General features: G+C 43.2%; 1 protein-coding gene across 1 annotated transcript in view; it reads left to right on the forward strand.

Moving 5' to 3' along the window:
- The window catches only part of SLC15A5 (solute carrier family 15 member 5), a 394,335-nt gene that overhangs the window by 304,642 nt on the left and 70,968 nt on the right, over positions 1 to 18,725 (forward strand). Inside the window, exon 6 of the mRNA XM_086938942.1 lies at positions 7,860 to 8,048. Within this exon, the coding sequence (XP_086795068.1) occupies positions 7,860 to 8,048 (189 nt within the window). The remainder of the gene's footprint in view (positions 1 to 7,859; positions 8,049 to 18,725) is intronic.

The raw sequence follows: 18,725 nt of genomic DNA on the forward strand, positions 1-18,725 counted from the left end.
GCCGTTGGCACCAGGTAAAACTGTGGGTCCCACGACTTGCCTCGAGTTCCTCGGGATCGAGTTGGACTCTAGTGAGGGTTGTTTTCGTTTACCAGCTTCCAAAGTATCGAAATTCAAGACAGCCCTGCAAATGTGTATCACTGCATCTAAAGTTACGCTGCATCAATTGCAGCAATTGGTGGGGAAGTTGAATTTTGCCTTAAGGGTGATCCCGATGGCCCGCCCCTTCTCCCGTTCGATTGCACAGGCGATGGTCGGCCTAAAGGAGGGTCACCATCGCACGAGGTTATCGGCCGAGGTCCGCCAAGACATGCGTATTTGGTTAGCATTTTTGGCGGATTTCAATGGTCGAGTCGTCTGGAACAAACCGGCCTTGTCCTCTGAAGAGCTTGGTCTATGGACGGATTCAGCGGGAAGCATGGGTTTCGGCGCCATCTTCGGCACAAAATGGTCGGCACAGAAGTGGCCAACATGGTGGCACGATGAGGGGCTGACGAGTAATATTGCTTTCCTTGAGCTGTTTCCTATTTTGGTGGCCCTCAGATCCTGGCCCGATGGATTCAAAAATCATTCTGTCATATTTTGGTCTGACAATATGACCGTTGTAGAATGCATTAATAGTCAGGCAGCACGTTGTAAAATGATTTTGAGGCTGCTTAAAGAAATTGTCTTACTGTGTATGCAACTGAACGTGGTATTCAGAGCAAAACATGTCCCGGGGGTGATGAATCAGGCTGCTGATGCACTGTCTCGTTTTCAAATGCAGGCTTTCTCGGGTTTCCTTCCCTCAGCGGACCCCGAGCCAGCACCCTTTCCCGAAGCTCTCTGGTCTCTCGGTGCCCCGAACTTCGCTACCTCGTGGGAGAGAGTCTAGCACCAAGGACGAGGAAGGCATACGAAGGGGCGTTTCGGGCTTATTTGGCCTTTTTGGGGACTGAGAGAGGGGGACTTTGGGGGCATGAGGATTGGGTAGTACATTTTCTGATGTCCTTGCGTAAGGCTGGGAAGTCGGTGGCTACAGCCCAGAGGCATCGTGCTGCCATCTCCTTTGTTGCCAGGGCTCATAATATCCAGGACCCGACAGCGTCTTTTGCGGTACAGAAAGCGCTGCGTGGGTGGCAACGCCTTGAGGGTCGCAGAGTAGACGAGAGGCGCCCGATAGGTCTGGATAGGTTGTCCCAGTTGCTGGCCACACTCCCCGACATATGCTCGTCTCAGTTCGAGGCCTGTTTGTTCCGAGCCGCTTTTACGCTTGCATTTCACGGGGCTATGAGGATAAGTGAGTTGGTGGCAAGGAGCAAGCGGGATGTGGCGGGGGGTTTGTGCCGGGAACACGTTCAGATCAGGGGTGAGACTATGACGGTATCCTTTGTCAAGTCAAAAACCGATCAAAGTGGGGTGGGAGACTGCATAGTCATTCGCAGGATTCCAGGGTCCTCCATGTGTCCGGTGAGGTGTTTAGAGGATTACCTAGCACAAAGGGTGGCATCATGGGGGGGACAATGTTGAGACACGCGGACGCCACCCCACTGACAAAGTTTCAGTTTCAGCGGGTGCTCGCGATGTCAATTACCGCAGCAGGCTTGGACCCGGGTGAGTTTGGGACCCATTCCTTTCGGATAGGGGCTGCCACTGAAGCTGCAGCCAGGGGTCTTAATGTGGAACAAGTAAAACGAGTGGGGCGTTGGTCCTCCAATTGTTATAAGAGGTATGTGCGGTTGCACATGTTGTGAAGCTGTAACAATGTACTCACGCTTCTTGTCTTTTGTTTGGTTTTCAGTTACGCAAGCCTTCGAGGCGGGGCGGACTATGCAGTCGACCCAACACCGGGCCAGCGGTCAGACATCACCGGCTGTGAGAAAGGAGGTGTGGGTCGTGGGCCACTCATACGTGAGGCGTGCCGCAGACGTATTCAAAGCAGGTGACATGATTCACGTAGCTGGGGAATACGGGTACAGGATGTCCTTCTACGGAAGGGGCGGTCTCTGTATTGACCAGTTTCAAGCTTACTTTGAGGGTTTGTTAGGGCGGATGAGGTCACCGCCGTCTATAGTCATAGTACATTTAGGGGGCAATGATTTGGTCACCACCGGTAGACGACTTCTCCTGGAGGCAATGCTTTCCACCGTAAGTTGGTTGGCGAGGAGAGTTCCGGGGTGCATAATTGCGTGGTCTCATATGATCCCACGAAAAGTGTGGCGGGGGGCTATTTCGATCCCTGCTTTGAACCATTCTGTTAGGAAACTTAATAACAAAATGAGTAGGTTGTTCCGTTCCAGGACATTGCATTCTATCTCGCACGGTTGTATTAATGATGGCAGTATGTATATGGGGGATGGTGTGCATTTGTCTCGGGTGGGGAATGAGTTACTCATAGGAGACTTCTTAGCATGGTTAAAAACGTTGGAACATGACCTTTAGCTAGGAGTTTTGGTGGGGGGCCCGGATAGCCGGTCAACTATCCGGGCCTGTGGCGGTAAGGTCATGATCGGTGAGCACTAATTAGTAGATCCCTATGAGTGGGCGTCACCCAACACGGATGGGAGCGCTCGGGAGAGGTGGCCATTGGCCCCTCAATGGGGAGGCGGTCCCTTCTAAGGATGGGTCGCCGGAAGTAAAGGAAAGGCGGTCAAGGCCCCTTCCTTTGTAGGAGGGGTTACAGCCCCCTCCTGGGGAATTTCCCGGGGCCAGTGACATCTGCGACGGCAGATGCGGTAAGTTGTGTGGGGTTGGGATAAGGGCCACGATACCTTCTAGATACCTCACACGAGTATTCGAACGACCTTTAACTGGCGTCGAGTTTTAGGTGCCCCCGTCAAGTCAAGGGAAATTGGTAGTAGTTGCACTTGAGGTACGCCTCCGTGCTGTCGCCCATCCCAAGTGGGAGGGGTAAGTCCGGTTAGGGATCTTGACACCGGTTATGACCTTGCCGTTGGCCCTTAAACGTTAGGTTGTACAATTTCAATATGTCAAGAAATGTTTTGTAGGTTGCTAGTTCGGCTAGGAGAACCTCTGTATTAGAGAATCTGTTAAGGTTAGCCAAACATCGCAATATGGTAATGAAATTGTACATAACATGAAACGTTTAATGTTTTAATTTTGTTTTAATAAATACGGCCGGGATGGTCACTCCATCCCACTTCCAAAAACTTCAAGAACTGTTTCCGGTTTCACTCCTTCTGGGGATTGTGTTGAGAGGGGGTGGCGGGTATCTCGGCTATATGGAAAGGGGCGACCGAATCGGTCCCCCCGAACTTATGGCCGAGTGCCTCGATCCCCCCGGGAAGCCATTTTGGGCGGGAGGCGCGTCTCAGCTGGTATGCCCGAAGCGGCGTAGCTGGGGCGCGCTCGTTCCCGCCCTAGAGTGGGCTGGCCTAGACACCGACGCAGCCAGCCACGCCCTCAGGGGCAGGCAGGGGCGGGTATACGCCCGCCCTGAAGACGGATAAAAAGGGACGCAAGACCAGAAGACATCCTCTTGTTCTTGTGCTCTGAAGCTGCACCTCCTCGCTGCACGTGAGCTCGGGACAGAACGAAGAGCCAATTTTGACCCACCCACCAGCCCCTGAAGACAGCCAGTTGTGTATAATAAAGTTGATTAATGTTGTTTTGTTTTCATTTCCAGGTTGTAGTGCCATGTTGATTTTGAGTTAATAAAGAATGTTCGTTTTGAGTATGTTTGCCATTAAAGATATTCAGTGAGTGTCGAATTTTGATGTATGCTCTTTCAGTCATAGTGGCCAATGTATTCTTAGGTTAATTTGCACTGTCGTATTTATTTTGGTAGGCGGTAAGGTCATGATCGGTGAGCACTAATTAGTAGATCCCTATGAGTGGGCGTCACCCAACACGGATGGGAGCGCTCGGGAGAGGTGGCCATTGGCCCCTCAATGGGGAGGCGGTCCCTTCTAAGGATGGGTCGCCGGAAGTAAAGGAAAGGCGGTCAAGGCCCCTTCCTTTGTAGGAGGGGTTACAGCCCCCTCCTGGGGAATTTCCCGGGGCCAGTGACATCTGCGACGGCAGATGCGGTAAGTTGTGTGGGGTTGGGATAAGGGCCACGATACCTTCTAGATACCTCACACGAGTATTCGAACGACCTTTAACTGGCGTCGAGTTTTAGGTGCCCCCGTCAAGTCAAGGGAAATTGGTAGTAGTTGCACTTGAGGTACGCCTCCGTGCTGTCGCCCATCCCAAGTGGGAGGGGTAAGTCCGGTTAGGGATCTTGACACCGGTTATGACCTTGCCGTTGGCCCTTAAACGTTAGGTTGTACAATTTCAATATGTCAAGAAATGTTTTGTAGGTTGCTAGTTCGGCTAGGAGAACCTCTGTATTAGAGAATCTGTTAAGGTTAGCCAAACATCGCAATATGGTAATGAAATTGTACATAACATGAAACGTTTAATGTTTTAATTTTGTTTTAATAAATACGGCCGGGATGGTCACTCCATCCCACTTCCAAAAACTTCAAGAACTGTTTCCGGTTTCACTCCTTCTGGGGATTGTGTTGAGAGGGGGTGGCGGGTATCTCGGCTATATTGCTTAGAGAAGCAGAATAAAGTATAGCTATTTTAAAATCCATCATAAAGGGCATTTTTTCCCTGAGCAATTATTTAAAATGTGTCTTCAACCAGATACTGAACTGAACATGTCAGTTGTCATCAAACAAAATTAACATAATATTACTTACATTTTAATATTGCTTACATCGTTAGAAAGAATATTGACTAATATTCACTGGTTCTAAATCTGCAAAAGAGCCAATGCTTTGCAATTTTCAAGAGTTCTCCAGTATGACATATTACTATTCATAGGAAACTATGGATTTTCACTTATTTAGCTGCAGAAAACATTTGCATGTTTAGTAAACTGAGGTCTTTGCATGCGCCAAATTATGAAGAATGGAGAAAAGAAATGTTGCGAGGGCTATTTTTCGAAACCTCAGGGACTTATTTTTGAGCCCTTGCATCACTTTTACACTTGGTGTACGTCACTTTCTGTGGCGCACTGGTGGCGTAAAAAATGTGCCATGTTGCACTATATATACAAAGTGACACATCTATGCAGATGCGTTACTTTGTAAACCCCTGCGCCACATTATACCTGTTACAGGTATAATGTATGCAGGCTGGGCGTTCCACCGCAAAAAGCCTCATAAAGTGGTGCATTGAAATCTATAAGATTTCAGTGTGCCACTTCTAGGACGCCATTGCGTCAATTTCTTATGCCTGCCTCACAGCAGGCGTAAGGGTGATGCAGGCCTGCCCCATGTGAAAGGACACATTGCTGGAGTTGCGTGTGTTTTCGGACACACCCCAGTACTGCATCACTTTTGCGCCGACCGATACATACAGTAAATATGACGCATCCATCATGTCCCAAGGAGGCGTACTGAGAGGAGACGCATTAATGTTTAAACGCAGCGATGCGTTACTTCTCATAAATAAGGCCCTCTATTTACAAAGTATGAGATCAAATGTATGTTTATGTGAGTATTTGTGGGCAATGGTATCCCATACACAGGAAATTATGTTTTCATTCAATACATCCTGTAGATTAATGATTAATTAATTATTCCAAAATACATTACTTTTCTTCAATTTGTTAAATTGCTTTCATGTACCTCTTCGGTGTACTGACACTCTGGCTAAAATATGGTTACAGTGTATATTGCATTTCTTTATCATCTTTTTCAAGTGTTTTTAAAAATATTTTTCATGTTATACTTAGGATCATTTAGGACTACTCATTTCTTATCTATTGTCATTTAACATTGGAAAACATATCATATCTGAGTTTTCAGTAATAAACATTATGTTTCTTGGTATATGTTTACAAAGGTCATGAGATTACAAAACCCTTTATAAATGCAAGTCTCTAATTTCTTTATAATCAGCGACCTGGGATGCACCACTTAGCTAACAATAAAGAAAAGGTGCCAGAACTCGACTTATATATCTTATGGTGTGGCAATGCCTGCTGCCAGAGTCAACAACTAATGTGTAAGGCAGGTCAGGTCATGGAGAATAATTAAACAGATGGGTAAAGCAAGGAAACTTCTCTATTTTTGTAGCTTACAATGAAAAGCAGAGAGAACATGTTTATTTTATGCACCCCCTACATAGTTAGAGAAAAGCTTGCATCTTTCTGCATGTTTCTACACATTCTGAGCTATTGCATTTTTTTTGTAAACTGACATTGGACTGTTTTGAATATCTGTTTGCAACAAATATCAAATCTGTTTAATTTTGCACCAGAGGTTTTATTTGTATTTTTCATGTTTGCACACATGCTAAATCTTTTATACGAAAGATGCAAACTCCATATTTTAAGTGGTTTTTAACAAAGGTGATGGTGATGGTGTGACCATGTATTATATGGGATTAACAGCCAGATTCATCAAAGACCCGTTTTGCGAGTCTTTAATAGCGATTCATAAGGAATCGCTATTACAGACTCGCAAAACGGGATTCATGTAGGAATCACAAAATGTAATGCGATTCCTACACATTCCTTATTTGCGATTAGCAAATTGCTAATCGCAAATAAGGAATAACTCCCCAAAGGACATGTGTGTGTGTGTGTAACATGCAAAAGAAAAAAATGCACTAAAGTGCTTTTTACTCTTTTTTCGCAATTTACCACGAAGTCAGACTTCGTGGTAAATTGCGACCAATTGCGAATTCGCAATTTCTAATTGGTTGATGAATTGCATTTAAGGAATCTCTATTAGAGATTCCTTAAATCCAATTCCTCGCAAATTTGCGATTTCGCTAATAGCGATTTTTGCATTTGGGATGATGAATCCCAAATGCAAAAATTGCACTAGCAAAGGGCCAGATTCTCAGAATCTGGCCCTTTGCAAGCGCAATTTCGCTAGATGAATCGGGCTAAAATTACCCACGGGTGTACATATTAGTGATATTGCAAGTCGCCTCAGAATTCCATACATTTATAAAGGAACTCAGTCTTTGGAATAAAATAGCCAAACTGGACTTTTAAAAACATTAATTTGCCAGTGCAATTTAAAAAGGATTATAAAACATGTTCGGGAAGTACTCAAACTCAAAAGTAGCCATGAATCAACATATATAGTCACTTTACAAAAATGCTGAAAAAATAAACACTTACTCACTAACAATAAAAGTAACCATTTTCACATTTTGAGAGGAAAAAATGCTTTGACTAGGCAAGGAACAAAATAAGCTAGGTTGTATGGGGATCCAAGTGTTTGCTACCCGTTACAAGCCTTGGGGTGAGGATTGTGGTACAGTACTGTGCAGACATCTGCCTCATTTTCCCCCAGTGGTTGTTAGCAAACCTGCTCATTCAATACTGCTCCATTGTCTTCAGTATGTTGTATGTCACCATCTACAGGGGTGTACGTATCTATGGTACAGCATGTGCAGCAACACCAGGACTAAGGAATCTAACGGGGCCTGCCACCGCAATCATGATGGCCTTTTACTATTAACTGCAGGAGTGTTCATTTGCCTTGCTTAGATTATGGCTCATGAATCCCTTGCTACGCCACTGTTCAGAGCACCAGATTCCTTAGTGGTCCTCCCCAATCTTTGGTTGCACTCAACTGGTTCCAAATTTCTGTCATATCAACATAAACAATGCGCCCCTCCCCCAATACAAGTAAGCAGTTAATATGCAAAGGAAAGGAAATCTTCAGGTTCGTTTAACTAAAAATAGCATTTGCATATGAATTATGCGTTGGAGGTATCAATATAAAAAATTTGGCATGGTGCACTTCTGCGAATTCCATCAGTTCATTTGAGTGTGGAATGATATCATTCAAAACAACACTTTCTTAAATTGGTACCTTTTTAGCATTTTCTTTTATTTTTTCCAGTTTTAGGTCATCTTTGTGCTGCCCTTTCAATGGTGGTAGCTGGGTTCTTCGAAATCCACAGGAAGACGTTCCCACAAGTTGAGCAGACACTCTCTGGCAAGGTGCTGCTAGTCTCCTCAATGCCTTGCTTCCAGCTGGCTCCTCAGTACATCTTGCTTGGTTTGGCTGAAGCATTGGTTACTCCTGCTTGTAAGTATTCTATTTCCTTGTGAATCATTAGCTAAAGTTAAGTACTTTCTTTCTTTTCCACCTCACAAACTCAGAGAACAGATTAAAATAAAGCGCAAAAGTTATCAAAATTACAGCTTTTCTTTCGCGCTAAAGATTTTCTCTCAATTTCTGAAAGCTACTTGAAGTCCTGAAATGTTCTGTGATCATTTACTAATTTCCCAGTTTATGATGTTGGCAATTATTATATGTCAAATCCTACTGATGCAATACAGTTACATTTTCTTCTTCCAATTCGCGATTTACTCACTAAATTTGAACTCTGATCAAAAGGCAGTATTGCTAGGTTGTGTCAGTCATAACTAAATGTATTTTGCTCAAGGATTTGGTGATCTCTATGAAATATGTTTTTGAGTTGTGCAGGTGGACCAACTGAAATTTTATTAAATCTGTGCACATATAATATTGTCTACTTTCAGAATCATAGGGTGGCATTATCACAGTATTTTAATGCCCAGTTAGCAATGCTCCCGCCATCCCATAGCAAACAATGTGCTCTGCTTTGAACAAGCAAGAGCACTCTTTGCTTTTTAAATACAGGGGGCTTCGTGTTAGCAAAAGTCTGCTCCTAGCCTGCAGGAGCTTCGGCGGGAGCATTTTCAAAGCCCCCAACCGCATGGTAAGTTTGGAAAATGCTCCTACTAGTAAGCCCCTATAGTGAGATTGCTGAGAGGTGGTCGCAGGCCATGCCCCTTTCTCCACCCCTCTGAAAAAGTGCCTCTTGGTTCACTGCAAGTGGTGCTGGTGGGGGGATGAGTTCTCCTTGCCTCCTGAGGGCCTCATGAGTAAAGGGGACGTCATCCCCCAAGCAGCAGTGTGCCAGGAGGCGCATTTGTAGAGTGGTGGAGAAAGGGTGTGTGGTCTCTGACCACCTCTCAGCATTCCAGCTGTGTGGGGCTTGCTGGAGTCAACAGGAGGGGTAGTTGGCCCCCAAGGACACTCAAGACCCAAGGGGACTTCATCCCCCAAATAGGAGTTCACCAGGTGACAAGTTTGCATAGTGGAGGATAAAGAGGGTGGGATCACCAAAAACCTCTCAGCAAACCTACTGTGTGGAACTTGATGAAGGTAACAGGAGGGGCAGTTGGCCCTCAAGGAACCTCAATAGTCAAGGGGACTTCATCCCCCTAGTAGTAGTGAGTCAGGAGGTGTGTTTGCAGAGTGGTGGAGAAAGGGGGTGTGGCCTGTTATCCAATCTCGGCAATCCTGTTGTATGGGACTCACTGGAGGTAATAGGAGGGGTAATGGGCCCCCAAGGACGTCCTTAGGGAAATCAGAGGCCACACCCCCTTTCTCTATCACTCTGCAAACGTGCCACTCGGCACACTATTAGTTGGTGTATAAAGTTTCAAGACCTCTCCCTCAGATGACAGGAGTGCATAGCAGGGTGTGTAGATTGACAGCCTCTTCTTCAGATCTCTCTCTCAGTTGAAATATGTGTGCAGTAGGGTGTATGAGAAGTGACAGACCTCTTAAACACAATAAGCCCAACCAGTGCTAGGGCCGAAGGAATGAGAGAAGTTTTTGGGCGCTCCGTTTGATCTCTCCCCTATAAATACAACAACCACCAAAAACAAAGGTGTCCCTGGTACTCAAGCCCTAATTCTGGACTCCTACACCCTATTGTGTATGAATTTCCTCATCAATGGTGTGCTATGCTTCAACTAACGGGCAACCCAACTTATCCAGTTCTATGGAGGTTACAAAGAATATGTAAGAAATTATTGGGATGGCCTCACGCACCCCAAGTTTATCAGGTTTCATCACTGGCAATCTCACGTTTGCCAAAGCATCCTCTAATGGTGAGCGAGCCCCTCATTCAGGGCTTTATCAGTCATTAGAAGGGAACCAAGGGAAAAAGGAGTGTCCAAAGAAAATAAATCCCTACTTCCTACCATCCAAACCTTGCTAGTCTTTATTCTGTGGTGAAAGAGGGATGATTAAAAATAGAAAAGAGGACAATTAAAGCCTTGTTATAGTGCTAGTGTCCACATATGGTCAGGTTGACATGTTTCAGCCCTTTGTTGACCCCAAACTCGGTCCGGGCCAATAAAGGTTGCTGAGAGGTGGTTGAAGGCCATGCTCCTTTTTACACCACTCAGAAAATGTGCCTCTTGGCACAATGCTGGTGGAGTGATACAGTCCACTTAAAAAGTTGACTTCATCCCCAAAGCAGCACTGCACCAGGAGGTGTGTTTGCAGAGTGGAAGAGAAAGGGGGCGTGGCCTGCGACCACCTTTCAGCAATCCCACTAAGCAAGCAAGCCCCTAAGGACCCCCTGCAACACTGGGGACATCATCATCCAAAATAGAGCGCAAGAGGACGCACGTTTGCAGAGTTGTGGACAAAGGGGGCATAGCCTGCTATCAGACGATCCTGCTGTGTGGGGCTTACTGGAGGGAATAGGAGGGGTAGTTGGCCCCCAAGCCAGCGGTTAGGGACCAACTACCCCTCCTGTTGCCTCCAGTAAGTGAAACACAGTGGGATTGATAAGAGGCCTTCGAGGCCCCCTTTGTCCACTACTCTGCAGACGCACCTCCTGGAGCACTGGAGTCCACATTACTCAGAGGGACCTTGGGGCCAAGAAGCCCTCCTGCTTCCTCCTGTATGTCCTACGCCATAGAATTCCTGACAACTGGTTGGAGGCCCAGACCCCTATCTCTACTACTCTGCAAACGTGATTGCTAGTTAAAAAAAAATTAAAAATTCACAGAAAAAAACACATGTTTCAGGGTAGTTAGAAATTATCATTTAAAAAACCTTGGAAATTCACAGATAAAACACAGGTTTCAAGGGCAATATAGTTAGAAATTAGCATCTGAAAAAAACTTAGATATTCACAGAAAAAAACAAAGGTTACTGGCACAGTATAGTTAGGCTGAAATTTTACTCGTACAAAACCAGTAAATCACTTACTTATACAGTCGGTCATGCACCTACTGAAAAATAGAGACAGGCACTCATACATCCACTGATTCATCAATAAAACTTGGTATATATGTTTAACACTCATAAACATTTTAAAAACATGCACAGTCACTGGATGATGTCGTCAGCAATATAATTTGAGATGTCATCAGTGATGTTACTGACCATGTCATGATTGATGTAAAATGTGACGTCATCTGCAGTGCATTGTGGGGGCGCGAGGTAATGATTGCTCAGCTAACTATAAAGGCTGAATTTCTCTGGTTTTGTACAATTGAAATGTCAGCCTAACAATAATGTCCCTGAAACCATTGTTTTTTCCATGAAGGTCTAAGGTTTTTTAAATGCTAATTTCTAACTATAATGTCCCTGAAACCTGTTTTTTTTCAGTGAATATATATATATTCCCAATAGAAGCCAGAGTCTAGGGGCTCAATGAGAGGCAGTCGTCTAGGAGCTCCAGATGTCCAAAATAACACAGTTCACCCTCCACAAATCAAGGATATCACTGACACTCTTGAATATGCATTGTATATTTATTCACAATGTCTGCCTTCACCAACGTGTTTCGGCCGTAGTCTTGATCACGGTAAGGGAGGAGAAACTGACATTGTCATTACATACAATTGATACGTGACATAAATGAACAACAACATTGGGTGAAAAAGTGTAAACAAACAACGAAGGTACCCGCCATATTAACACATACACTGTCAGATCACAGTTAATGATAGAAAATGACCACATTAGTTTCTCTTCCCATACCGTGATCAAGGCTAAGGCCGAAACACGACGTCATCTGCAGTGCATTGTGGAGGCGCGAGGTAATGTTTGCTCAGCTAACTATAAGGGCTGAATTTCTCTGGTTTTAAACAATTAAAATGTCAGCCTAACAATAATGTCCCTGAAACCATTGTTTTTTCCGTGAATAGCTACGGTTTTTTAAATGCTAATTTCTAACTATAACATCCCTGAAACATGTGTTTTTTTCAGTGAATATATATATATAACCACAATAGAAGCCAGAGGCTAGGGGCTCAAAGAGAGGTAGTCCTTGTTGGGCTCCAGATGTCTAAAATAACACAGTACACCCTCCACACATCAAGGATATCACCGACACTCCTGAATTTGCATCGTAGATTTATTCACAATGTCTGTCTTCAACAAGGTGTTTTGGCCGTAGTCTTGATCACGGTAAGGGAAGAGAGATTTGACACCATCATTACATACAATGGATAAGCAACATAAATGATCAACAACATTGGGTGGAAAAGTGTAAACAAGCAACGAAGGCACCAGCCATATTAACACATACCCTGTCAGGTCACAGTGAATGATAAAAAATGACCACATCAGCTCCCCTTCCCATACCGTGATCAAGGCAATGGCCGAAACACGTTGATATAGTTATAATTGTGTTTCAATAGGGAATGCATTTTTTGTGTTGCTAAACTTATGCCCTGTTTGACAGAATGGCCTGCGTGACTGTAGAGCCCTGCGTGCTCCTTTGATTCATTAACTGGCCTCTGGTGTGCCCTCAATAAGATTGTAAGGTTTGAATTGCACGCTGGTATCTGCAGTGTTTGTGCACAAATTAAAACCCTCCGGTGGGTTCAATTGCTCACATTCTGCAGCCCACACGGAGCACGTAGGGTTCTACAGTAACGCACGCCATTCTTCCAATGCTCACTACAGTCTCTAAAGAAGATGAACTGAATTCATTGAAACGCGTCAGGCCAGAAAGGGAAGCTACCTGCTGTAACCAAATCAAGAATGTTTGCTGAGGCAATTTTGGAACATCTATATTTATATATATATATATATATATATATATATATATATATATATATATATATATAGCGCTCAGAAAATCCCTCTCAAATATGGAAGGAAACAGCACTCTGGCAGGTACAGTATCACAGCGATTTATTGTGACAGCAAACAAACGTTTCGGCGATAGCCTTCGTCAGTGTTGTTACCAAAACCAAAACATTCCGATTTTAAATACACACCAGGTGGATTAAGGTAAACACCAACAAGGGACCAGCCCCACAGACGCCAACATGGGCGCCATCTTTAACCATGTTTCCATTAATAGAGGATAATATAGAATGTCAGCGTAAATCCTGATATTTACAAGATAAAAAGGTGGGTCTTTGAACAATAGCGCCGTGGATCGGCTAATGTCCCTATACAGATGTATACCAAACAATCATTGTCTACAAGTGGTGTGTTATTCGGAACTACAAAAGAGAAGAGGAATGTTCAAGTTATTACATGTCAAGCAAATCGTTGTAAATAGTGGCAGAAACTACCAAGTCTCCTGTAATGGGTGGTGAGGTTCAACCCACCTGAGGGGCAGTTCATGATTACACACATATATATTAAATTTCATAAAGATGTCTTTACTTATTTAGCAAATAGATCCTGAAAAGCAGTAACGTATATTCAATATTCAATCGATCGGAACATCAGAAAAAACAAATTGATACTTGTAAAGAACTTTCGAGAAATTAAAGCTATTTGTCACAGATCTCATATACATATCATAATATGAGGGAAAAAGCATGTATTCAAATTCATAACGGTAGTCAGATAATTGCACATGGCAGATAGTGTTAGGAAGAGGCAGGAAGAGGTAATGCTGTTACTCACTTCTACTATACGGGTTATGACCTCATCCCTGTTAATCACCCCTCTATTTTCCAAGGTGTACTGTCATTTCCTCCCCACCATTCATGCCTTTGTGGTGCTTAGTGGACAGACCAATTATGTATCTTGATTCGAGGCGTCGTAGTCTCCTAAGTCTATCTCCTCCTCGTGGATTTTGCGGAACGTGATCTAATCCAAAGAATCTCAGTTTACTTCTATCTTTGTTGTGGTGTTCCGCAAAATGCCGGGCCACTGGGTACGAGGGATCTACTCTATCAATTACCCTTAAGTTCTCCAGCACTCTCAGCTTCAACTTGTTAATAGTTCTGCCGATGTAGCGTAGACCGCACGGACATATTAGACAGTACACTGCATAAACAGTACTACACGTAAGGAACTTATGAATTTTATTGGTTCTGCCAGCATTCGGGATGTCATAATGTAGCACCCGGCGGCTATTGGCACAAGCCTTGCATTTTTCACAAGGAAAGAACCCGCTCATTTCCCTAAGGGTGTTGGGTTGCATAATAGGAGCTTCTAAGTGGCTGTGTACCAACTTGTCTCCCAGGGACCTAGCCTTTCTAAAGGTCACTAAAGGGTATGGTGGTAGATCTTCTTTTAACACCTCATCTGTGAGAAAAATATGCCAGTTCTTGCGCATTAATGATTTAAGTTTGTTAGCGCCTGAGGAGTAAGGAGTTATCATCCTAAAAGTGTCCTTTGTGGTAGTATTCAACCCTTTCTGTTTCTTTTTGAGCAGATCTTCCCTTGAGATCTTTTTGACTTTATTTAGTGCACTTATTAGGAGTGATTCCTCATACCCTCTCATTCGGAAGCGGTCTAGGCAGTCTGAGGCAGCCGCCTCGAATTCCCGGTCTTGAGTACTATTCCTCCTTATTCTCAAGAGTTCCCCCATAGGGTATGCTCTTGATAAGTTTTGGTGGATGTTCACTATTAGCAAAGAGGATAGAATTACCCGCTGTTTCTTTGCGATACAGTGCGGTATGGACATGACCATTTTCAACGTACACCCGAAGGTCCAAATGGTTGGCTGCCACCCCGCTAATTGTCCCCGATAGGTGCACGTTGTAGATGTTATCATTCAGAGAATCAATGTATTTCTCTGCCATGTCCCTGGTACCCTGCCACACAATGAACAAGTCATCAATGTAGCTGTACCAGTGTACCACCTTACCGCTCTCCTGGCCTTCCTTCCAGCTCCTGGGCACCCGCTCCTCCCACCAGCCTATACATATATATATAAACAGTTTTAGCCCACTGTGACGCTGGCGCTCCTGATCTAGCGCGGTGCCTCTTTTCAAATTGACAGGGCCAGTCGATAAATATTCCATCGGGTCAGACACGTAGTCGGTGAATGAAAAAAGCACTCACTCGGGTATAGATTTAGTTAATCCAGCGGCTTTATTTTGCATATATATATATATATATATATATTTTTTTTTTTTTTAAGATTCAATACTGGCAATACATGGCTAGATTGGTAACAAATATCAAATACAAAACTCTAGTATTTGTTAATATATTAAACAGTAAATGATGGAAGACCTTCTATATGAATTTAAAGATCGCCACCATGGAGACTTATGAGAGATGTGTGAAAAGAGATTCACAATACTCCTCTTTCTGTCAAAATGGTAGAATGACACAGAGGAAGTGATGTGTATAATATTGTAAAAACTTTGTTAACTTTGACATTGACGAAGGCCAGCATGGTCGAAAAGCGTTTGTCTACCGAGGGAGCGGAATAAAGCTATTTTCCAAAAAGCATGGAGTAGTGTGCACCACGTCTTTCTTGTCAGAAAAGTGTGTTTGAAGAAATATATATATATATATATATATATATATATATGTGTATATATATATATATATATATATATATATATATATACATATATATATATATATATATCCAAATGAAAGCTGCTCACAAATTGAAGCGCCCACTCAGCGTTAGATTTCATCTCTCCTTTATTCAATCGGCAGCAATGAGTCCAGCACACAGACACAACCAGAGTCTTTTTGGAGCCTTTTAACAACGCGTTTCTGGAGTCATTTCTCCCTTCCTCATGGCAGGCTGTACGGGCGAGTTTCAGCAGTCGTGTATTTTCATGCTTTTAAAGTCATACATAGTCCCGCCCTCAGGGGCATGTTGCTCAGTGGCATTGTGGTTGATGAAGTGTACTCCGTAGTGGAGCTGGCAGCATTACTCAACTTTCCCCAAATTAAAATCTATCAGGTTGCTTGCACCTTGTCACGCCGAACATGTTGCTCTTCTTGTGGGAAAAATTGACAGACAACGCTGTTCCTGTGTGGTGTTTTATCGTTGTTAAACACCAGGACCTGCACCATCAGCAGGGGGGCAGCTTCGTGGCCAGAGCAGGCCACTAAACATCCAAATGAAAGCTGCTCGCAAATTGAAGCGCCCACTCAGCGTTAGATTTCATCTTTCCTTTATTCAATCGGCAGCAACGAGTCCAGCACACAGACACAACCACAGTCTTTTTGGAGTCTTTTGCCAACACGTTTCTGGAGACGTTTCTCCCTTCCTCATGGCAGGCTGTGCGGGCGAGTTTCAGCTGTCGTGTGTTTTCATGCTTTTAAAGTCATACATAGTCCCGCCCTCAGGGGCGTCGTGCTCAGTGGTGCGGGGAATGAGATTTTGGTATCAATTTATAATCAATTTAATAATTTATCTCATTCGTAATTTTTGGACCGCTAATATCTGTCGTTGAGTAAAAGACAACTCCCACATAGGTTTAGTTAACCCCATTAAATGACGCCACTCTGAAGAACCACTTACAACTGATAACGTTTAAGTATTTTTATATAAAGTCAAATTTGAATGCAAATTACAATCCTCTCAGGATAAATCTCAGTGTATACAAAGCATAAAATCAGTTCCAAATCAGCAATTTAAAGTTCCGATGTGAAGTGGTTCCTTTGCGTCATCTACAGAAAGAGAAAATAATCAAGTTATCTGTCCCTACTCTATACTAGGTGACATCCCTACTTCGCAAGTTTCTTCCCTAAAAAGGTGTCAGCAGTTTGACTTCCAAAGAAGTTCAAACTCTCTTAGCCTCTAAAGGTAACTTAAGTTTAAGAAGCAGTACCCTCTCTGCCTACCCATCCGCTCTTCTAAGGGTCCTCGGCCTACTGCTCCCTTGCGCTCTGATCTTTCTCAGCGCATCTGCTCAAGGCATCTACACTTCTAACTTGCCTCTCGCTGCTCTCTCTCTGAGCTCTTCGCTATCTTATCCCCGGGGTGCTGTCCCTAAAATACACAATCACAGTGTGGGTGGAACGCCCCTTGACGCCCACCACGGACTTTCCCCGATGATGTCAGTTTCTGGCTCTTTCCATTGCTTCATCTCTTTGCGTCGTCCGTTAGGTTGACCCTTCTCCTTAGATGTCATCTTCATCTTCTCGTTGGCGACTTTTAGTTGATACTTTCGTCCAAAGTCAGATAACCTTAAACAAGACCTTAACATTACAACTCTTTCTCTGACCTTACTAGATCCTGTGAATGGTCATTCAAAACAAAGCTCAAATTCCAATCGCCTCCTCTCATGTTTAGGCAATAAACTTCGTTCGACATTTGTCACCTTAAATCTAACAAATGCTAGACTCTTCGGCTCGCACCTTCATGTGAAGACTATTCACGACTCCTGTGAGCCCACTAAATTACATACATTGGACTACACTCTTGCGAACCCTTGGTCATTCAGGTTATAATCACAAATGACCTAAACTCTTCTAGCATTCCTACAAACTTCTTCTCCACAGTATAACCTTTAACATACATTTATATGTGAACGCTTTTAGCAAATACGTTTCTTCTAAACGAATACAATTTTACATAGAATAGAAAGTTCACACAGAATATAATCTCATACATAGAATATAAACCCTATACATGGAACATAACTTTATATTCTCATTGGTTACATCGTTATGTATGCTCTCTGCACGTTTCTCCATGTTACATTTCTCGCCGTTTCTGCATTTAAAGTTACACACGTACATGAATTCTATTCTGCACTTTCTACTGTTCGTAGGCATTTCTACATTAGCCCACTACGTATACGACCTTATAAATCTAATGCATGTTTAACGTGTAAATACATTTACGTTTCCTATACCATAATATCATTTTAATTGACTTTATGCTATAGACATCAACTTCACATTACGATATACATTTCATTCCTACGTTTATAACATATACGTCTAAATATGGCTACGATATACTTTATATTCAAATTGCGCTCTCTCAGTTCCCCCCTTTGATGACTTTTAGGAGTCATCACTAAAAGCAATTTGAATACAACCCTTTATACAGAACTAGTTACATCATTTCCTCTTTTCATCATTTCAAGTGCTCTCAAACTTTTATACTGTTGATCTTGTAAAGCAGCTAATCTCCTTTCTTGTTCTTTCATCGATCTTTGTAACCGGTTCGTCTTATACCATTTATATAGTTTCACAAATCCTAACAATGAGATTATGCAAATTAATACTATTAATACAGGTTTTAATATATACCATATAATACCTTTGCCAAGATTAGCAAACCAACTCCCAACTTTTCCTACTCCATTACCTACTTTTTCCCAAACATTTATTTTTGTCAAATCTTCGATTTCTTGGTGAATCTGTGTAATGTTTCTTATAACCTTCTCAAGTGGTTTTGAATTATCAGGAATATAAGTACAACATTCCTGAACCTTCAAAGCCTTGCAAACTCCGCCTTCTTTTGCTAATATTACATCAAGAGCAAGTCGATTCTGAAGAACCATTGCTCTGATCGATTGCATCTCACCTTCTATTAGCATTAATGATCTTGCAGTACTTGCAGATAATCTATCTACGACTGTAGCTAGTCTCCTGATCTTAACATCGTTAAGTATTAAACCTAACATAGGAAACATCGCTCCAAATACGTCTCCTACTACTTCTGCATCTCCTACTTCCCTTTTCATTCTTGTCGAAGCCTTTCTTTCTATGTCCGCTAAATCCTTTGCATGATATATTTTGGGG

This window comes from Lissotriton vulgaris, chromosome 1_1, assembly GCF_964263255.1.
Source record: "Lissotriton vulgaris chromosome 1_1, aLisVul1.2, whole genome shotgun sequence".
NCBI lineage: Eukaryota > Metazoa > Chordata > Amphibia > Caudata > Salamandridae > Lissotriton > Lissotriton vulgaris.